The sequence below is a fragment of the Sabethes cyaneus genome, chromosome 1, assembly GCF_943734655.1.
Source record: "Sabethes cyaneus chromosome 1, idSabCyanKW18_F2, whole genome shotgun sequence".
NCBI lineage: Eukaryota > Metazoa > Arthropoda > Insecta > Diptera > Culicidae > Sabethes > Sabethes cyaneus.
In genome coordinates this window covers 165836401-165860189 of record NC_071353.1, presented here as the reverse complement: position 1 = coordinate 165860189, position 23789 = coordinate 165836401, and the positions used below count along the sequence as shown (strand labels likewise).

Here is a 23789-nt window from a genome sequence, read left to right as displayed (position 1 = left end):
GGCAACTAAAATTTTGGATTTTTTTTCGCGGCCCCTATACTCAACAACAAACAAGCTTAGAGAGAAATGAGAGTATGAATGTGTCAGCTCTCTCTCTCTCCTCTTTTTGTCAACGTTTTTTGTTTTGTTTATGCTTGCCCAATTTTGCTTAAAATGGCGTCGAAACAAGAAGCATGGCGGGAGCGCGTTGTACACTTCTACGAACTGCCACAGAAATCTCAGCAAAAAGTATACGGTACAACATTTAAAAGGCGAAGATTTTGCGGCTTCGACTGTTTACCATATCCTAAGATCCCCGAGTCCCTATTGGCAAGCAATGTAGTGAAAGACCAGCTAAAATTATGGACGCAGAAGGACATCGTTCTCTTTCTCGTTCCTTCAACGACAAGCCCTCTGGTTTGGCTATCAATAGATGTGCACCAGACGAATGTTTGAAGAAAATTTTGATCACGTTTCTAAGAAAACATCATGCAGATGGACAGTACGTGTTTTGGCCGGATAGAGCAGCATCGCATTACGCCATAAAAACATAATCGTTCCTGAATACCCATTCGATCCCATTTGTACACAAAAACCACGACCCGACAAATCTGTCTCAGTGCGCCTAATCGAAGATTTCTTCGGAATATTGAGTTTCTTGGTGTACAAAATTAACTGGAGAGCCACGAATTGCAGACAGTTGATTGGTAGAATCAAAAGATGTATTCGCAAAGTTGACATTACCGCCGTACAACGCTCCTGTTCGGACATCAAAAGAAAGCTTCGCCGAACAGCCGATTACGGATCGTTTTCAAATGTTTACTAATTTTTTTTCAACAATGGATAATGTATCTCTAATTTCGCTAAATTAGATCTTCTTCATGTATCTTTGTCTTTTTTTGATAGCTTGAGGAAAAAATTCCAAAATTTTAGTTGCCACCCGTTATTTCGATTTTCGAACTTATTGTTTCAGCTGACGGCGCTTGAAAGTCAAGCACAATTTGTCAATGTTAACTAGATAGACCACGCGTTACATTGAAGGATCAATTTACACATCAATTTCAGTTCATTTGCAATCAATGTTTCTAGCTTTTTACTAAATATTGGATAGAAAAGTACAATGAACTCTAAAAGCTATCGTCACGAAGTAGTGAAACCTGCTTCACACAAAGCTTCATTTCTTCATTGATTTGTAACAATTTGCAATTGAATGTTGTTAGAGCCCTTGTTCGCAGTTATTATTTTTTATTAATTGTTATTTTCTACATTTTTTTAATCATACATTAACTCTCAAAAGGTTAAGCTAATTTTATAAACCACTTTTTACTATCAACACGCTTTTCATTTTTATTTTGAGTTTGTGTGACGTCCAACGGGGGGAGGGGGTGGAGGGTTCTAAAAAAGCAGAAATTTGGTGGACGTCATATTTGAATCGTCCCTATGGAAATTATCTGCTGTTACACCTATTCTAAAAGCCAGAAACGCCCACGACGTCAAAAATTACCGACCGATTTCGATTCTTTGTTGTCTGGCGAAAACTCTCGAGCTTCTGATACACGACAAACTGTATTCTGCGGCAAAACCCATCATAAGTGAATATCAGCATGGCTTCATGAAAAACCGCTCTACTACCACAAATCTCATGACATACACTAGCGCGCTCAACTCAAGTTTGGAGAAGCGATGTCAACTAGACAGTATCTACGTGGATTTCGCCAAAGCTTTTGACAAAGTGCCCCACGAACTAACACTGAGAAAGTTTGAAAAGCTAGGTTTTCCTCACTGGCTCATCTCGTGGTTGAAGTCATGTTTAATTAATAGATCTGCCGTTGTGAAATTGGGATCAGTTGTGTCAGGCTGTTTTTCAACACCATCCAGCGTGCCACAAGGCAGTCACCTCGGTCCTCTAATTTTCATCTTTTTCGTGAATGACTTGAGCCACCGAATTAACTCGCATCATCTTATGTACACCGACGACTTGAAGATATACCGAACCATCAGCTCGTTGGTCGATTGCGCTGTTTTACAGCAAGACATTGACATCGTAGTCAGTTGGTCTGCCGTCAATGGAATGGAGATGAACGCAACGAAGTGCAAGGTAATAAGTTTTACTAAAGCACGGACGCCGCTAAAATACGATTACAGAGTAAACAGTTTCAGCATGGATCGAGTTACGTCGATCAAAGCCTTGGGTGTGATAATGAACTACAAACTATGTTTTAACGAGCACATAAATGCGACAACTTCTAAGGCTTTTGCCATGCTTGGATTTATCCGCCGTAATGCACGAGAATTCCGTGATGTGTATGCATTGAAGACGCTGTACTGCTCACTCGTACGAAGCGTTCTCGAATATGCAATTCAAATCTGGGCACCTTTCCACGCAACTCAGATTGCTCGTATTGAAAGAGTACAGCGTTGTTTCATTCGTTTCGCGCTACGGCGACTGCCTTGGAGTGAGCCGCAAAGATTACCATCGTACGAACAGAGATGCCTACTAATAAGATTAGAACTTTTGCAGCAGTGTCGCATATATCTCCAACGAATGTTTGCTTTTGACATACTGAACAACCAAATTGACTGTCCAGACCTATTGCGATTGGCAAACTTTTCCGTTCCGGCCTGACGATCTCGACAACGTCTGCTATTTCTCACTGTAAGACATAGAACTGTATTTGGACAAAACCATCCACTTGAGAAATGTTTCAGTTTGTTAAATAATCTGAGTGTAGTTTTCGATTTTCACGTAACCAGAGACCGTTTCAGAATAAGCATTAGACAACTAACATAGGTAATAAGCATCCAGTCTGTACAGTTTTAACTGAAGACGTAGTAAAATAAATAATTAAATAATAATAATAATAATAATATCTTGCATTTGGACCGTTAGAAGTTGTACAAGATAAGATGAAGAGCTTGTGAATAGATGGGAGGGTCGCAACTACGGGAGTAGAACAATATAAGGAAGGCTTTGTTTCTCTTTCATTATCTTCGGAGAGACGTACAAGTTGCTGTAGACAAAAGGGCCGCTGACCGAGGAGAGCTAATCAGGGGGAGGGGTAGATATGTCTAAATGAGGAAAAAAGCTTTGTTTTTTGTATTATGAAAATTTGCAAACTGAAACGTAGTGTTGTGAAGCCCGCATTCGTGTGGTCCAATTTTCTCTCACGATTTTCTTTTAACGAACACACATGCATGAGCATTTCTTTCGGATTTATTTTCTGATATTCTCATGCACTGCGACAAGTTTTTGCCATAGTGTATTTAGTTATCATCTCCCAGTTGGCCTCGAGCTATGATGCTGGCCTAATAAGCCAGTCGTCATATGTCCGAAGTCCGACTGGGAGAAGCTGTTAGAGTCAATAGGATCGTAGCAACTGGCCCTGCAATTGTCCTGCACTCTAACAGCTGGCTGCGAAGTCTGTCGTATAAAAAAACAGGTCAAGTTTCGATAACGGAATGTAGCACCTAGGCTTTGCTTGGCTATTTAGTTATCAGCCACGGTCGTTGCTTACGCTCGTCATTGCAACCCAGCAGTTGATACCTATCATCGCTCGCAATGGCCCGCACACTTACCCGCGTGTGTAAGCGAAGCGAAAAAGAAAAGAAGTAAAGTAAAATCCGTATCCATACACCCTAGAGTGCCGCTCGTGCTCACGGCCTATGGACAGCTCGTGAGCTTTGGCTTCGCGGGCGGGTTGTGCAGAAAGTTGCTATGAAGCTGTACACTCGCGAGTGTGTAGGTAGCAGAATGTATGCACACAGTACCAGCAGTTTTTTGTCGTAGGCTTGGGTCAGTGGACTAAGCTTTGGATGCTTTCACACTCGCTCGCCTGAGACTTTCAACCTTATCGAAAATAGATAAACAAGTGGCTGAAAGACAAAAGGATGGTGGCCTCTGATGAAAGGGGAGGCGCGAATCACGGAAATCCCCGACACGAGTAGAAAACTATTTAAACTTCTCATTCGGTAGTGCCACTCCATGATACTATGAAACACATATGATTTCATTACTTTGTCTACCATTCCCCCTGTTTACTGGAAAATCTACCGACAATCTACATGAGGTTAAGTTTATACATTCTCCTTTAGATTTGGACCACTCACACAACTTATAACGGTCTACATACAAGATAATTACAGCCACTTTTACTTATTTGTACCACCCCCTCCCTTTTTTAGCAACCACCCCGCTTTTGTCAAGCCCCCGTGCTGATTTACTTATGTCAAGAAACATGTACGCCAAGTTTAATCAAGAACAGTTAAGGCCTTCCGAAGTTATGGCGCAACTCGTTTACTTTTATATATCGTCATCCGGGGCGAGATTGTGCCAAAAAAGCATATGTTTTAGTTCTTTAGCTCAGTATGCACACAATTTAGGAACTAAGTTGATTTCAATCCTGTCAATATGTACTAACTTGTTCAATTAACAACTACCGTAGAGATGGTTTAGTTACAATGAAACCTAATTTTGCTGGAAGTGCATGAACTTTGGCACAATCTCACCCCTTCAAGGGGGTGACATTGTGCCAAAAACTTAAAGTTAAGTTAAAAACCTAAACAGTGAACGTTAGCATGTTTATAAACAATACATATAAATATCAGTATAAAGTAGTTCATATGGGGTCGTCCATGAACTAAGTGGACTATCAGAGGGGCAGGGGGTCGGCCAAAAATAACGCATCATACAAAAAGTATGAACGAAAATAATCCGGGGAGGTCTGAAATAACTAAAAATGAGTTCGTACTCAATGGACAGCCTTTATATAGCCAGTAGCGTTTCTAGGGTTAACAAGGGGGAGATATATGAAGGGGTGTATCCTAAGGGGGCATACCTATTTGATCATGTAACAAAAGTAACCATTACTTCGTTCAAGAACCCGCGGTCGCAGAACATGTAGCCCCTCCCAACCCCCTCCCCCGTTCTTAAAACTGGCAGTTTATACACTGTATAATATATTCGTCTTATATTAGAGTGTTTATTCAAAGCATCTGAAATTTCTAGAGAAAAAGTAAAAATTAGTTTAAATTATTTAGCAGAGCTATGCTCCAAAATTGATGATGCAAGCTAATCAAAATATTGTGCTCAATAGTAAAGAATGTAAGTGTGCTGGTGTATACTGACGTATTTTTGTTGTGAATGTGAAATCCACAAATTGGATCGATCATTATGGCTTGGCACAATCTCACCCCCGTGAAGCTCGAAAAGTACAAAGTTTCGAAAAATATTATTTTCGTAATCAAAACTTATCCAACGCATAATAACCTTTCAATACATTGTAAATGATTAGTTTATATACCTTCAAAACAGCAAGTTGATGCGATTTCTTGTTTGGGTTGGTTTATGGGGGACATTTTTTACAAGCGTTATTTCCGAGTATTTTTGATCGTGAACTGGTTAGGCTAAATAGTTTGCTAATATTATCTGTGTTCCATTCTAAGTTATGAATAAATCTGTTATTTTCGTCATCATTTTGAATTTAGGTCACCTGTTTCTATAGATATAATAAATTTTCACAAATGAACATTTTTGGTTTTTGGCCCAATCTCACCCCGGATGGCGGTACTTAAATATATCAAAACCCCACATATTCAAAGTTGATTTATTTGAGATAGACAAAAATCCTCTCTACAATTTTATTATATTATGCACAAAAAATCACGATCTTTCAAGCGCAATCATCAGATTTTAATTCTGCTTGCATCTTTCTAAGGTACTAACATTTGAAAACGGCCTATTTTTAACACAAAATTTAATATAAGTGTAAAAGTAAAGTAGATAGCCAATTTCTTTTTCCACCAAAAGTTGCGTCTTATTGAGCCTCAAAAGTCATCTGAAGAAGTGTTTTGCGAGAAATACAAAATAAAAAAGTTGGTGGAGAAAAATCGCAAAATAGCAGGGTCACCCTAACTTGGCTCAGGAAAATCGCCCTAATATGGAAACGGTTCGAGATAGAAGGATTTCGTCTTCTACAATATTACTCAAAATACTTCAAGCTATAAAATTGCTGAAGTGAATATCGCTCCATCTTGTTTCGTTTTGCAGATAATTTCTAGATCTTGGTTAATTTAAGGGTCACCCTAAAATAGCTCATGCCAAAAAAAGCAGCATCTTAAATCAAGATTTTGTTGATAACACGTAAATAGTCTAAAATCAACGACTACTGAGTAAACATTTTTTTCCACCTAATTTAGCTTTCTGGACAATAGTGCAGTGACCTCAAATTACCACTCTGCGGTACACTACCGAAGGACGAAACCAAACGAAACGACCTATTGTTTGGAATATCTACCGTAGATTGCATTAATGTGCACACAAATATGTTTAACAGGATTCTCTTAAAAGAGTTATATCTGTCTGTGATTTAAAGATATTTCCAATAAATTTGTATTGAAATTAGAATGTTAGAACAACATTGGCTTTCCAAAAAATCCTTACCAAATTGTCAATAATTGAACAAGGAATAATAAATATTTTTTCTTTCTAACTTTTCTACAGCTAATGACCATCGCCACCAGCCGGACGGAAGCTCGCCCGGAACCACCGCTTGGCAACGGTGGCGGACAAGGTGGTCCGGGTGGTCCCTATCCGCCGTCTCGTCTATCGGATCCCGGATACAGCTACCGGCCACCATCGCCGTCGATTTCCGTCAACAGTTACGGGTCAGCCACTGCCGAGTATGCTCCACCGAAGCCCATAATCCACAAACATGTGTACGTGCACGTTCCCCCGCCGGAGCCCGAAGTGCCCGTCACCAGGTAGGTGAATCGCCCCATGCGCGATTGAGGAGAAACATTACAACATAGACTCGACTGGTGCTGGTGACCTCCGTAGGTCACAACCTTCGGCACATCGGCGTGGTGCCGCAAAGCGGCACTGCAATCGTTAATCAGTTAGGATTTTTTCCTCTTTAAATGACAACCAAGCTTCGCTTGATTGTGATTGATTCAACGCGATCGCTGCAATTTGCGATTTTCTGACATTCTGTTGACAAATTCGTCTCTGCCTTGTTTGAGTTGGGCAATTGGTAAGAAATCAATCTGAAATTATCTCACCTGCTAAACGGCTATTCGTGTTTTCGTTCGTTTTGCCTTCACAGAACGATGTCTCCGCATTGTTGGCAAATTGGCTCACCACGGACAAACATCCAACACCAGCCAGTAATTGAATTCTTCCATAACACCCCCGTTGATTGCTCACCGTCAGTATGTTTCCATTTCTCTGGGAAACTCAGCCCCCGACCGACCGACCGACCGGCTTGGCTGGTTGGCTTTCTTCAGTTCTTTGCTTCCAGCAATGAAACGGCTGCTGAGAATGAACTCGAAACGACGAAAGAAGATCGCATGCTCAACCGAGCAAAACTGGACAAAAAGTTTGCGCAAAGCACGCACCACATGTTACGGTTTTGTTTTGCACCTGCGACGCTAAACAAATTTTCCCATTAGTAGCCCGTGATCGGTTGGCAAATCGGTGCAACCAGCAGCAACCAACCCGGTCTGCTCTTCGTTTGTCTGTGGCTAGGTTAGGACCAACCAGTTTATGCTAATTAGTTTACGATGCATCACGGTTAGTTCTGCAATATGCACTAGACTCTAACGGCCCCGGGTGCGCTTCGGGCGTTTCTTCGAGGAGGGTAAGTTGATTTCGCCAATAAGCTTCGGGTCTCCGCTGATCTGTGAACAATTAAGCAACGGTTTACAATCGGTGGAACTGAACTGAGCTGGCATGCTGCAGGCGTTGTGTCCCTTCCGTCTGACGCCGCGCTGACTGACTCGGCTTTGGAATCGGTGATTTATGACGGCATGCGCTAACTTACCACCGACCGGCGCGGGATTGCATGCGTGAATAGTTGTAAAGTGATAAAAATGGATTTGGGTTGAGCTTATCTTTAGAGCAGTGAATACGAAATTAAATTTATGGCGATTGCCTAAATTGATGTTAATTTAGACGCGGTGATAGCACCCAAACCCCAAAATCTTGTGTGCTTCTTGTAACCTATTGGTAGGCAAGCCGTTAACATCGCGGAAGCCGTAATATTCGCCACCTTAAGCCTTAACAACGCCACGCATTATAACAAGAACTCTGTAGTAATAAAACTAGGAAAGTCAGTTTCTCAGCCTTTAGATTCCTTTTGGAATCATCCATGCATCTTTTCACGAGTGAAGCGACCCTCATCCCCTGTGTTACATGATCTCACGTAATTTATCTGGCTGCATCCGGCGGAATCAACCCCGGTCAGCTCAGAGTATAAATTTAACACTCAATTTGATCAGAGACTCGATCGAGCGACGGCGCCAGTAAGGCGAAAAACAACTTAAAAGCTTACCTACATTAAAATGTCGCGTTCGCACCACATTCTAGGTGAACTGACGCACATGATTCTTAACCTGCCGCCAACGAACAATTTCCAAAACAAATGCGCTGTTGCATTTTGCCGACTAAGGTAAATAATGAAGCGCGCGACTGTTCGAGGTGCCAAAGCCACGTGACTTAGCAGTGGCGAAATGACATGAAAGCGAGGCTGATATACTCGAAGCGTGCCAGACTCTCTCAAAAGAATATGTCATTTGTTGACGAACAAAGTTCCCACGTGAGGGCCAAAAATGTATGCGCGAGAGGGAGGCTCGACGGGTGGCGTGAGGTCTACCGCTAGGCAGAATAGGACGGAACTACCTCGAGAAGGAGGAGTTTCCTTAGGGAGAGAAATACTTTTAGCGAGTAGGAAATGAACTTGTAAGTTAAGTTTTAATAAATCAAGAGATTCGGATTTGACTCGCCGACCCGTCCGGTCGGTCATAGAAAAACGGTTTTATTTAATAGAAAGAATTAGGCACCCTCGGCGAGGGGGGATACACATTTGGTGACAGCGGTGGGATGATAAAAGTAACCTGATGGAATCTCCATCAATCTCTTTTGTTCGTTCAGGTTAGTTCAATCACTGTTTGCGAACTACAAGAGTTGAAGAGACCGAGTTAAAAAAAACAGTTGCTACATTCCGTTTTCGAAACTTGACTCTCTGTTTTTATACGACAGCCTTCAAAACCAGCTGTTAGAGTACAGGACAATTGCAGGGCTAGTGGTACGATCCTGATGACTCTGACAGGTGGCTTGTCCAGCCAAGGATCGAATATACGACGACTGGCTTGTTAGACCAGAGTCGTACTTCGAGGCCAGCTTCGGGGAATGCTTACCCGCGTGTACGTGATCAGGACGAGTAGATCAGACAAAAGCCCTCGGAAATGAACCTAATTGGGTACACACTTTGTTTCCCTTGTCGTACGACACTTTATTCAATTAGCTGCGAATCTATACCTTTATTGTCTGGATATTGGAATCCTTGAATCGGTCAACGCCAAAGTTCAGAAGGTCCTTGACAATCGAACTAGGATCACTAACAATACACCGTTAATTACAACTATGCCGACAAGAATGTACACCTGATATCACCGCATGAAAAGCTCACTGCCAACATAACAATCTTTTTTGCTTGCATGAAGTTTGAGACAGTAAAACGGTACAGTTGGTTTGGGTGGACTTCTTAGCCACGGCTAAGTAATGCTTGAGCAGATTAAAAAAAATAATTTTGAACCGTCCTTAGGTGCACCATAGTAAGTGAAACCATGTTATAACTGTTGAGAAACATAATGAAGTAAAAAGATCAAAATAAGATTATTTCGCTTCCTGTCGCAGTTCAGAACGTCCCGCAAATAACCTTTGGAGAAATTTCGAACGAGTAGAACGGCTAGAATTTTGGAGCTCTACTGAATCTATTTTTACCTTTGCTATAGTATATAACAAAGGTTTTTATGAAGTCTCTAGATTTTTGAAACTGGCAACAAAACGAATCACGTATTTGGTGTTGGAATCGAGCTCTATAACTTACCCTTAATAGGAACGTTCCGAGTTTAGGTCCTATCCAACTCGTCGATACAATCGTACAATCTAGCAATCGCAGTTTCAATACATTTGGAAAGGTACCCGAGCAAGGTTTGACAACAAAAGTATATCAAAATTATTACATATTCTGCTGTTGCTGTCAACTAGAAATCATGTTTCGTTACCGAGTCAATCATTGACCGCTAACGCTGTTAAAAGTACGCGGGAGAACTATAAGTAATCAATATTTTCATAGACCACAGGACAGCCATCCAATCCCGACATTGTACGACCTAGCTGTAGCTGAAACCAATTAAGTTTGGTGTGACGGTCACTAGCTATCACCATGCTGTCGTCTGCATACTGATGATTCATACTGCGAGCTGCGAGCCTAGCAAGCAGACATGATTCAAAATGGAATTCAGAAAACTAGCTTGAAATACCCCGGCCAGGTGAGGTCGCACGATTAGGTGGATTTCTTCTCAACTTTTTGTTGAAAATGCGTTCAATGCATTCATGCTCCTGGTAGTATTCTTTCAACTGTCAGTCCATGGACATGACTACTAGACTGTTGACAGTGTTTGTCTTGCTCAGTTTTCTACCCTTCAAAGCAATTCATTGATGAATTGCAGTGCTGAATGATTGCTCGACTAACCTGTCAGTCAATTTTCTTACTCTTGACTGATATTTTAGATCTTAAAGTTTAGTTTTTTAAGCTGCCTGCTTTTTAAAATCAACTAAAACCTAGCTGAAGGGAATTAAATAAAACTTCGAAACAATGTTTACGTTTATTGTAGTTTCGATTGCCGTTGTCGGCAGTTTAAAATGACTGTATAATTCACATTTGATTTCATTCACTATTGTCAAGAATGAATAAATGTACCGAACAACACGAATATGAACAAATCGTTGGTTTCAGCTTGGCAATGCCTGAGTTCATTTGCTTGCTTCTCTTGCTTGTCAAATATTTGAATGTTTCTTTTCCCATGTTTTCCTATTGGCCACCTGTTATTCCCATCTTCACGGGGTGCCGGCCAGGGTACACATCCTTGGTTGTCACGGGGAAAGGGGCTGACGATAATGAAGTGATTACCGATTGAATCCCGAGCTTAGGAAATGTCATCTGGTGGAGCTCCTAATCCTAAAGGAAATCGTATCAGGACAAGAAAGTAAGGCTTTCATATCGAGATCTGAATTGGTCCGCATTGTGCCTACATGTTTTTAAATTTGACGAAGCCAAAATCATAGAGAAAATAACTAAGCATAACACTAGACTAATAGCAGAAACATTTTACATTAACATTAAAGGTGAGGACAACGGTATGTATTCTGCCCATAAATGAAAAATTGGCTAATATGCCACCGACATGAATTTGAGAAAAATGCAATTTTATTACTTTTGTCTGTAAAAGATGTTTTACGCGGTAATGGCAACCTGTTCAATGTGCATATTACCCCTCATACACGCCGAAGCCACGCCGTTGAGTTCAAACAGCGGTAGATGTGACCTAATTCCCTCCGCCGGACGTTTTTACCGCAGTAGCCAGTTTTTCGTTTATAAACACAAGTAGAGTTTACAATTCGGGAGCAAATTTGGCTAACCTCCATACGTTGTGAATTATCTCGTGTAAGTGAGTCTACAAAATGGCTTTGAACTACCTAAAACAGTACGGAAGCACAAGTGAAGACGAAGTGGACGACGAAACAAGTAATCCGTGCACCCCGGACAAGTTGCCAACGAAGCGTGTGCTTCGAGCGCTTGAAGCCAGAAGGAAGAAGTAGCTACGCCATGCCGTCATTAATGGAAGCTGCGAATCCTTCCGTCTTGCTTGTAAAAAAAAGATAAAATGTGAAAAAATAATAAGATTCGATCCAAAAAGCTTGCGATTGCTAACCTTACGTCTGAAACCACAACACCACATGATTAGTTTTAATGTGTGATGGAAAAAAGCGAAATAAGAACACATCGGTTGCTGCGCATGCGGTTTGAAATCATTTTGGATATTAGCCAACTTTTCATTTATTTTGGATATTAGCCAAAATTGTTTCACGTCCTGTGCCTCCAAAAATACATTTTTTTACAATCGGTTTCCGTGGGAACATTGGTTGGAGTGTATGCTATCATGTGATATTATGATCTCAATTTTGGAAAAAATGGCATATTAGCCAATTTTTCATTTATGGGCAGTATTGACAAGTAGAAAAGCTGCATATGTACAGGGTCATTAAAAAACTTGCGAGAGAGAAATAGAAAGTAAGATATAGTAAAGAGAAAGATAAACCAAGTAGAATCTAATGAATGAAAAAAGTGTAAGTTAAGAATTTGTATTATGTTTTATATTGTAAATGTGCTTAATATAGTGTTTTAGTGTCCGTAGATGATGAGTGAAGACCATCAGTAGCTCGTAAGGTCCGGACTAACTGGTATTTAAACATGTTGAAGGTACCCCGGGACAAGTGGGACCTAAAACTTGCATAGCTTAGGTACCATAGGTTTATTCGACTGTTTCCCCTATACCTATGATTATTTTAAAATTCACAGAAACACTTCAGTGGTATCATATCGAAAGTTTAATTATAAAAAAGTACTATCGATTTACATGAAACAAATTTAAGGAGAATTTTCAAAATCGGTAATAAATCCAACTTACCCCATTCACCGGGGCAAGTGGGTCCAGAAAAATACCAGAAAATTGTGTATGTTAATATACATCAATGTTAAAGTAGTGAAAAAAGCAATCAAAAACAATGTTTCTCCGAATGGTTTATCCAAAAACGCCGTTACAAAATCAGACTACTTTTAAAACACATACGGCGACTTTATAGTTTATTAGCTGACTCGACAAACTTCATATTGCCACAAATTAAACTATAGTGTACACAAATCGTGAGTCTCGGATGACCTTTGTCACAATGTCGAGTTTTTCAAGTTACTGAGGAGTTCATGGGTGTTTCAATATACCAATTTTCCTCACAGTAAAGTAGAAAACAACTCCCCCCATCGCTCAGCATGATAAAATAAAGCGGATAGCATTTAAATATTCGCCATCATTACGAACCATTTCGTCGAATACCATTTTGCGGAACACCAATTCTCGGTTGACCATAAAGCGGAATATAGAGTTTTGCAGAATACCATTTCGCGAAAAACCTTACGTGGGATGTACCATTTCACGGAAAATCTTTTCGTAGAAAGTACCATTTCGCAGGGGTGACCCAACTGAAGGAAAGTAATAGAGGTCTGTAGATCTAGGAAAATAAATAAACCTAGATGGAGGTGATCTCTACGGGGGGCAACACTCGCGACCTGTGGCCGTCTCGCGCTGAATTATCTAATGTTACTATTGATAGTTTTTGGTGGTCTTGTTATTGATTAATGTTTTATGAGTCTAAAATTTCTCGAGTTTGATTAGTTTTTGAGTTACGCAAAATTTTCTGTTTTATTTGTATGAGCGGGGTGAGGGGTCTCAAACAATCATTAAAAAAATTCCTGCATCCAAAACCCCCCACATGCCAAATTTGGTTCCATTTGCTTGATTAGTTCTAGAGTTATGAGGAAATTCGTATTTCATTTGTATAAGAGCCCCCCCCCCTCCTAAAGCAGGGAGAGGTTTCAATTCACCATAGAAAACATTCTTGTCGCCGAAAACACCCACATGCCAAATTTTGTTCCATTTGCTTGATTAGTTCTCGAGCTATGAGGAAATTTGTATTTCATTTGTGTGGAAGCCCCCCTTCTTAAAAGGGAGAGGGGTCATTATTCCCCTCCTATAGAGGGGAAGGATCTCAATTCACCATGGAAAAAAACTTGCCTACAAAAACACCCACATGCTAAAATTGGTTCCATTCCCTTGATTAGTTCTGGAGTTATGAGGAAGTTTGTATGTCATTTGTATGGGAGCCCCCCCTCCTGAAGTGGGGAGGGGTCTTAATTCACCATAGAAAAAATTCTTGTCTCCAAAAACACCCACATGTAAATTTGCTCCATTTGCTTGATTAGTTCTCGCGTTGTGCAGAAATTTGTGCTTCATTTGTATAGGAGCCCCCCTCTATGTGGGGGGAGGGGTATCTAATCATCATAAGAACCATCCCTAGCCCCAAAAAACCCATACATGCAAATTTTCACGCCGAGCGGTTCAGTAGTTTTCGATTCTATAAGGAACATTCGGGCAGACAGACAGGAATCCATTTTTATAGGTATAGATTTGTATGAGAGCCCCCCCCCCCCTCTTAGTGGGGTGGAGGGATCTCTAACCATCATAAGAACCTTCCCTGGCACCAAAAAACCCCTACATGCAAATTTTCACGCCGAGCGGTTCAGTAGTTTTCGATTCTATAAGGAACATACGGACAGACAGAAATCCCTTTTTATATGTTTAGATTTGATGGGGCTTTCAACCGTTGGTTGGTTCGCCTCAATTTTTAGCGGATATTTTTACTATAACATCATAAACTGCCATTTGAATTTGAAACACAAACATTTGGCAGCCTTCTTGGATTGCTTGCAAGTAACAGCGTCACAAATACGGTTTGTTGGCTCCATTTCTTGCTGGGGATGGATTGATTATAGTTGAAAGTCACATCATACACTTGTTCTTACCGTGTGAAAGACAATATCGAATTTTGTTATTCGAAAAGCATTGCATAACGCGCGTCATTATTCGACAAGTCGGACAGCAAGATTCGTGAAGACAAATGTGTCAATCAGTGAATCAGTATATGCCTGACTGTCACGCACGTCACTACTTGTTTTTATTTTTAGGAATAATAACGTTGATTTTGTAGCCTATTGCTTTCTTGAAGAAACAAGTAAAAAAAAGCGATGACATACAACGGTAACGATGTTTGTATGACATCCAAAGCTTTTCTTATTTCATTGGTTTCATATTTAACCCTAGCCAGTTGCTTTGCAACGGTTCATTATCAAACGTGGTATGGTCAAACACATTTATGCGAACAGTGGAACGACATTCCTAATTAAGAGTTGACTTCTCCACAAAAACTGTTTGCTAAGGACAGTTCTCAATCTCACGTTATTGCATTGCTGAAAAATACAGAGCTCACATTTTGGATGGTTGTGGGAGGAGGGTGTAAAATCTGTCAAACACCAACGGGTGGTGGAAGAAATTAAAACTGACGTTTGGGGAAATGTCAACATTTTTTGGCTAAAAACTGAAGCAATTTTAAACTGTCGACCACTTTTTCCTATATCGGACAATCCGTACGACGCGAGACGTTGAGGTTTTAACGCCGGTGCATTATTGAGTGTTGGTGTTTGTTCTCCATGGGTTTTACTACTTTTCAACCAATCTCTCTAGAGTCGGGAAGTGCGAGGACTGGGTTTAATTTGCCCGAGGGCAAGACGTATCTCGAACCAATACCACTCTCGCAAACTTGCTCTGGAAAGTGGCTCATATGGCGGCATAGTAATGTTGGTGACGCACAAAGCCATCGTTTGAAAAGTATCGGCGAGCTATTGTTTAAACACTACGTATGGAAATACGAATACGAACCACCAAATTACGGATGAGAAGAATCGAGCCAGAAGTCACATATTGGCTTCAATGGTGGCACGCCAGAAAAGAGAGAGATACCGAGATGCTAGAGCTGCCAAAACACCAGCACTGTGATCGCGTTCTTGTGAAGGCGGAAAATTGCTTCGAGAGGCACGTTACAAGAAGCTTCCTTAAAACGGCCAATGGAGTCAGGAACCGGACCGTGCCAACCCCTATTCTATACAACGACAAGAAGAGGAACCTGATTACCGAACGATCCGAGGAGGCCAGGTGTTAGAAACAACATTTCGATACATTGTTGAACGGTGAACAAGACGAAGCTATCAGTAGAAACAGGACACATAATGATTGAGGACGATGGACAAGCCGTGGATCCGCCAACTTTGGAGAGGTTAGAAAAACAGCGAGAGAGCTGAAAAATGGAAAAGCAGCTGGAAAGCACTGCATCCCCGCCGAACTTTTGGAAAATCGGGAACGACGGCTGTATTGTACGATAGTTATGGACTGAGGATGAACTACTTACGAGTTGGTTGGAAGGCTTCACATGCCTTATTTACTCGAATGCAGCCATTACCGAGACATTACTCTCCTCAATTCTGCATGCTGCTCCTCAGACTGAAGCCGTTACAGGAAACCTTTGTTGACGAATACCAGAGCGGTTTTCGAGAGGGACACACCGCGCCGGACCAAATGTTCACCCTGTGACAAATGCTCGACAAATTCCGGGAACTCAACCTGCAGACCCACCATTTGTTGATAGACTTCAAGGCAGCGCACGATTCAGTTAAACGAAGTGAACCGTGGCTGATTATGCTTAAACATGGGTTTTCAACAAAACTGATTAGGCTGATACGTGCTATTCTGGATGGTTTAAAATCAAGCGTCAGGATAGCAGGTGAGATATCGGACTCGTTTGTGACGTTAGATGGTTTGAAGCAAGGTGACGGACTATCGAATTTGCTGTTCAATATTTTTTCTTTGCCCCTAATTGACGCCGCACACAGCCGCAGTTGTTGAAGAGAATCAGGAATCAGTGTAATTGGCTCAGCAGCAAGCTCCCCATACTTATAAGGAAATTTGTGCCTTGTCGCACTTTCTCATTGACATTATTTTCCTGATGGAAAAGGAAGAATTGAAGACGGGTACTAAGGATATGGAGATGGCGAAGGTTAGGAAAACGACGGGGCACATACATATATGCGGATGTGTTCCATTCTTCCGAAAAGAGTCGACATTTCTGAGAAAACTAAAGTTCTTTTTTACATAGGATCCAAAAAAAAGGATAAAATTCTTAAAACAGAGGTTACAAAAAACGTAAAGAAAATGGCAAACGGATCATGAAAAGACGACAAAATCACGACAAAAATACGATAGCGACAGAGACTGCAATAACATGAGAAAAGGCATAAAAGGAACGACTAAAAGACTGCAAAAAGGCACCGAAACGATAGCGAATAGACGATTATAACTACAAGACAAAAGACGGTAAAAATACAGCGAAACGATGCCAAAGAAACGGTATAAAAAGCCAAAAAAATATAATAAAAAAAACAGAAAAATACTAAATCGATTAAGAAAAGGCGATGAAGAGACAACGAAAAGCCGGCAAAACAACTACAAATGACGAAAGTTTAAAAATGAGAGCAAATTGCCAGCGTAAAAAGACAATGTAGAGCTGCCAGAAAGCCCGATGTTAAAAAGAATGAAAAACGGTTAACAGTCGTTGAAAGACAACAAAAAAAAAACAATAAGATGTCGACAGCAACAAAAGGTGACAGAGTACACATAACGAAAAAAGAAGACAGAAAGTTTAAGACAACAGACGAAAAAACCAACCGGCATAAAATTAAACATGAAACACGGAAAACGAACACTAAAGGCGAATGGTGAAAGATCAAGAAAGAAAGTAGCGAGTATAAGCTTCGTTGAATAATCTGCATAATTTAGGTCAAATTTCATGAACTACAGTGTGGTTTCGATTTTGACATGCCTTCTCAATTTTGGCGCGGTCTATTTTAGCAAAAAAGTATTCGTTTTTGGCAACACAAAATATGAAGCTTTTTTCTGAAGAGTCTTAGTTGAATACGAAACCTAAAATTAAATGAAAGAAAACTTTTGAATGACAGCTGGGAAGAGTCTGTTGGGAGAGTCAATGAGATTGTAGCGCTGGCCCCGCAATTGTCATGTACTCTAACTAACAGCTGGCTGCGAAGTCTGTCGTATAAAAACAGAAGGTCAAGTTTCGAAAACGGAATGTAGCACCTAGGCTTTGCTTTGCTTAGTAGAGTACGAAATCTGAAATTAAATAAAAGAAAACTTTTTCCAAATTAAATTCTACTATATTTATTTATTCGCAAATAAATAAAAATAGAATTTAATTTGAAAAAAAGTTCTTTATTTACGTTCAGAACACAAAAGAGTTCACTTCTAAAACTACTTAAACATCAATCAAATCTTCGCATTCATGCTATAAACGACGAAAAACCGATGCTATCAGTATGTGCAAGAAAAAAAATTTAAGTTATAGAATGTTTCGAAAGGTTGTTACCTTTTATTGACGTAGGACTACGTCTTATAGTGATCTTGCAAACAAAAAATGTGATGTTCTCGCATCTTCCGCGTTTCTAGTGTTGTACGTATGCAAATCACTTCCCCTTTCAATTCGATCACACAAATATCGAGGCAGCATTCCATTAAGAATTTTATAAAGAAACACCATTGTTAAAAAATAAACTCTTTGCTTCACAGAAAGCCATTGCAATGTGTCCAGCATAACATGTGAGGAAGTGTATCTATTACATCTTAAAATTAGTCGCACACTTTATTTTGTAAGCGCTGCAACTTCAATATTTATATGGATGAACAAAAATCTATATGCAGTGAAATGATTGACTTATATAAAAGAATTTTACTACTAATTGTCAATTCATTTTTTAAGCGGCACAAAACACTGTACTTTTTCGCCATTTTCTTGATGACATTATCAATGTGAGACTTAAAGGTTAACTTGTCATCAATGATTACTCCAAGATACTTTAGTTCATTTACGCGATCAATTGCCTTACCATCAAGTACAACGTTTACGTCTGGTCTGGAGTTGGCTGAAATAATCATATATTTTGTCTTGGTAATGTTGAGTTTAAGCTGCTTAAACTTTAACCAATCTGAAAGATAATGTAAATCTTGGTTCAGAAGTGTTACAATTTCATTGGGATCCTTAGCCGTAATGAATAGAACAGTGTCGTCAGCGAATAAATTCATGTCGCAGAACCGTAAAACTCGTTTCATGTCATTTATATAAACTATGAACAAAAGCGGCCCTAATGCACTCCCTTGCGGTACACCAAGTGTATTAGCTATGGACTCAGAATTAAAACTTTCAAAGCGAGTCTTCTGAGTTCTATCACATAAATAGCTTCCAAACCATTTATATGCTAGCCCTCCAATACCAAATCGCTTCAAGTTTTGTAACAATAAGGGCCTGGAGATTGTCTCAAACGCGCGTTTTAGATCCAAAAATGCAACAAGAAAAGTTTCTTTAGCTTCGATTTTTTCTTTCTATTTTGCTAGTACCGTGACCGCACATAATTGCGATCAGCTCCTAATTCCGATCACTCAATCTAACTAGCCAAGTTTTAGAAAATTTGATTTTCTGCTGTTTTGGTGATTTTTAAAAAATTCCACAAGATGGTGTCAAATTCATCGTCAATTTTTCGTCAGTAAAACGTTTGTGTCGCCCACAGGAACTTCAAATAAAAGAAGCCTAACATACATTTTTTTATAGCAAAATGAACAATAAGAAAACAAAATAATCGATTTATGATGACTAGTTTTGTTTATCTTACTTGTTACCACATTATTCGTAAAACAAGTACATAAACGGGGTAACTTGCAACAGCTGGTAGATATAAAAAGCTGTGTTCCGTTAGCTTCAAGAGGCAAGTTATCACTTAATTTTGCATCAAACAGTACTAAAGCACACCTGAAGAGTGTAAGATACTTTCGGTAAGTCGGAAATGTGCCAGTTTTTCTCTGGATATACTGAAAATGGCCATAGAAGAGGCCGAAAAGAAAATAACCTCACTGAGAGAATCGTAACGTAATGAACATTCATATATTACATAACCAAGATATCGATGATTTTTAACTCTCCCGCTCCACTTCATGACCGCGATTTTGCATAGTGGATATACGACGTGTAATGCGTTATTACACAACTGCCGCTTCCCTAAGTGCGTTACGTAATATGTGAATGGTCCTTAAAGAAGGCAGCTCTAAACGATCCAGACAAGTAATATCAACTGCATGAATAATATAAAAAGTTATTTCTGTAATTTCCGTTACGGGGCTCATAAATTTTTTTTTTCACCAACGTGACATAGGACATTTATGCGTATATTCATAGCAAAAGCATTAAAAATCGCAAGTCGGATTATCATTTGCATATTCAAGTCAAAAGAAACTCATACAAATCTTTAAATTCGTTCAATTTCCAAAAAATATTGCTTGTTGCAAGTTACCCCGTTTGAGGGGTTACCAGTAACAAATTAGTTAAAAAATTCTACAACAGTCAATATTGATCGCATATTTTTTCTCAATATGTGGAATTGTTCTATGCTAGACCTAATAATTTTGTATTAATTAAATGTCCTCAAATATACTACAGATAAGTTTTCACTTCCACTCATAGTTGAGAACTGTTGCAAGTTACCCCGTTTGACGGTACCTATTCCAGCACTTTACGGGTTTGGTATTTCTTGATCAAACTAAAAATTGTCTCAAGATCTGAAATTTTGTAATTGGCTTCTATAACAGAATGTATAATGTCAAAGTTCGAAAACACGTGATCAATTAGCGTTCGACTGTATCTGGAAATTCTAGTAAATTGGCAAACTGTTTGCCTAAAATTGTAAAAATCAATTTTGTTAGCTTTTCACCTATGTATTTTTGACATTCCGCAAAACGACTGTATTTTGTAAACAAACAACATGGAAGCCGAAAGAAGGGAAAAAATTGTGCACAGTTATTTGTCTAGGCTAGCTAAACAGCTGAAATTACCCAGAAATACCGTATGGCGCGTTACCAAGCGGTATAAGGAAACATTGACGACGATTCGGCAACGGCTCGAGAGGATGTTCCAAGCAAATTTAAATTTGTTTTTACCGACAAAGCTGCGGCAGAAAAACGAAAGTTTTCGTTACAAATAAGACAATGATGTCGGAACTGCACCAAAAGTGTGTGTGATGTTTTGGCTAGATTTGGTAAGCTGTCATTACAGCAAAGTCGTTCAAGAATGGTATACAGAGAAAGGGGTCCAGTTTGTTCCGAAAGACCTTAACTTGTCCCTTAACCTTAACCTTAACCTTCGGCTTGTGTGGCATAATTTTTCCTCAGACTTCCAGTATCTTTCTTGTGCTGTTTGTTATTTAAAATTTATTCTTAATTGCTAATGTAATGCTTTCTTGTTTACACAAGAATTAGTGCAACTTTTGCACCAAGTTCCGAGTAATGCAGTGCTATTTTTTGTTCCGTTTTTATTGGACGTTGGTCATCATTTAATCTTTCCGTCTAGCGTTTGATTTTTTTTCCGAGTGATGCTATTATGATAATTACAATAACAATCTGACAAACTTGATGGAGAAATACGCCGGCTGAATATCACAAGGAGCCAAAGCAATACATCGCGAAACGCGAAGACGACCCTCACCGAACTGGACGGAAGTCATCAAAATGCAACCTGAAAAAAAACGGCATAATTTTCACCACTGCGCAGTGGTTTAAGCGGTTGACGAGTTGTAGTCGGCTAGTTTTAGATCAAGCTAGTTTTGGATTGATTTTTTTTTTGTTTTGGTAAATGTTAACTCAACTGATATAAATTAAGTCATCTATTTTAGCAAAAAATAGAATATTGATTTCTAATGTGTACAAACCTGCCGAAAGGAAAAAAAGCTAAGTATTAATGCTAGCTTATGGAAATAAGTGCATTCTGTTCAAGGTTGTCTACAAAAATTATTATTCAAGGAAAGCAAGTAGTCTATAGGAAGTTTGCATTAAATTTGTAAATTTCTATATTTGGTTCACCTTCAACCATCGAACCAGATTAAAAAATTTTCTTCTCACTCCCCCACCCCCAGGAAACCCATCACCGTGCCACCACCCCAGAAGCACTACAAAATCGTCTTCATCAAGGCTCCGTCGCCACCGACGCAGGCCCCGCCGGTGATCCCACCGTTGCCTCAGAACGAGGAAAAAACCCTAGTCTACGTGCTGGTCAAGAAGCAGGACGAACCGGAGGAAATCATCATCCCGACGGCCGCCCCGACGCCTCCCTCGAAACCGGAGGTGTACTTCATCCGCTACAAAACGCAGGTGATTTTCAGCTAACGCCACCTCTTGTGAGCTGTTCCTCTAATCGTTTCCCATTGGTATCGCGCCGCAGAAGCAGGAAGCAGGGAGTTTCGGTGGTCCGTATCCGGACAGTGGCACCCCAAGCAGAGAGTACGGAGCGCCGCCGCCGGGTCCAAACCCCAGCACCAGCTACGGTGTCCCGCTATAGGTCGGTCCTGTCCGAGTTCGTGTACCGTAAGTTTCTCAACCTGTACGGACTGCCAGATCCCCGCGGACTGACTGAGTGAGCGACGAGTCCTTTCTTCTTCTTCTTCTTTTAAAGGTAAGATCGTGTTTGTATTCCTTCTTCTGTGAAGTCGATGTTGTAATAAATAAAACACACAATGTTTTTTTCGGTTTTATTCTTGTTTACTTTTTATTCTCTAACCTATAAAATCTCTCTTTTATTGTGTTCATCTTAAATATAGACAACAATTGGTTTTCGTTTTCCTCCTTCTAATCCTTTTTTTTTGTTCTCTTTCACTACTATTATCAGTAAAAGGCTACAAAATTACTACAACTAGAAATTCGCTAGCGTTTCGAATTTTCTCTTTGTTCAAATAATTTAAAAATAGCGAAATAAAATTGTCAGCTATTCCCTCCTTCTGTTTCGTGGAATAAATTGACTGGCAAGTTGAGAGAGCAGAGCTGCCAAGCGCGGCCATCTTGCTTTCGTCACCGTTAGAAAAAGCAAAATGGACGCCCCTGGCTGGACGCGTGGCGGGTGGTGTTTCGTTCGATCCCTCTTCTTGTTGTGTGTGTGTTTGTCTGTGTTCTTTTTTTTTACAGAATCTTCGCCCGTACTAAACTAGACTAGTAAGTTCTGCTACAGCAAATGCGGAGGTAACGCGGCGTTGTGTGATATGTGTTTCTGTCCCTTGTTGATGTATGTGTGTACGTGTGTTGTGTCCATGTTTGTGAATGTCCTCTGAACTTCGTTGGTGTTCCATGCTGATAGAATTGTTGTAACTGTTTTGCAGCGTCGGAAGACTCAGTGCAGTGCAATGCTGTGTGCTGTGGTTACCAGCTCGGTTTAGTGGTATCCCGGATGGCCGCCACCGGGGGCGCCGTATTCCGCATGTGGCAAGCCTGCGTTAGTGGAAAGAAAGTGAAAAGAAAACGCTCGGTAAGTAATGTAGTAGGTTGATGTTATTGTCTGTTTAGTTTAGTCGGCACCGCCGATTACAATGTTGTATTTGCATGGCAAGTGACAACGCGGCTTCGAATGAGGAAGAAAACCTGGCAGTTAATTGTTGTGTGTGTGCTCGCTAAGGTGGAGAAATCGTCATAATAAATATTTATCCAACGCTCTGGTGACGTTTTGCGGCACGCGTCGCCGCTTACTGCCACGCTGCGCCGCCGCGTCGTGACGGGGGGAGAGCCGATTATGTTGATTTCTCTAGCGTGAGGGGTTTGAGAAGTGATCGGTTTTGTTCGCATTAGGGTGTGGATTATGCGATCAGCTTTGATCCTCGGCCTTGCACGAGGATGTTGGGCATTGGGTGATGACATTTAGAGCTCATCGATTTGAAGAGCAAAAACTAGGTTAAGTGGAGTATTGTTTTTTCTTCGAAAGGTCAAACCATAAGTTACACCGACATCGTAACATACGGCAGATTTCGTTTCATCTTTTGTTATGTAAGCGAACGTTTTAAATGTCGTCCAGCTGAGCAGCTGTTTCAGTTTTCATTTCGTGTCTTCTGTAAAAACCATCTGCGCGATATTTTACACACGATTATGCCACAAGATTAACACGAGACATACACAAAAAAAAAACCACGCCGTCCCGTCGTTCGCACGCTCTTCCATATCGAAACGATCTGACAAGTTTCGTCTCGTTTCTTTCGATAAATCACCCAACCGACCCAAGCAGCAGCAAGACCGAAGCAAGTCCAGTCTCCAGTGCGATGCAATGACCCAGCAACATTTTCGGGAACCGGTTCCGGGCGGTACCCCGTTACCGTTATTCCCATACCCGTAGGTGTGTGCCGGTTGTTACGTTAACAGGCATTTACATAATAATCGAATCA

General features: G+C 40.4%; 1 protein-coding gene across 1 annotated transcript; it reads left to right on the top strand.

The window, feature by feature from the left end:
* The first annotated feature begins 1942 nt into the window (after positions 1-1942).
* On the top strand, positions 1943-21928 carry LOC128732408 (uncharacterized). Its single transcript, XM_053825655.1, has 4 exons — positions 1943-2077; positions 6479-6738; positions 21507-21741; positions 21812-21928. Exons 1-4 carry the CDS (start codon positions 1943-1945, stop codon positions 21926-21928), a joined length of 747 nt encoding a protein of 248 aa, XP_053681630.1.
* The last annotated feature ends 1861 nt before the right edge of the window (positions 21929-23789 follow it).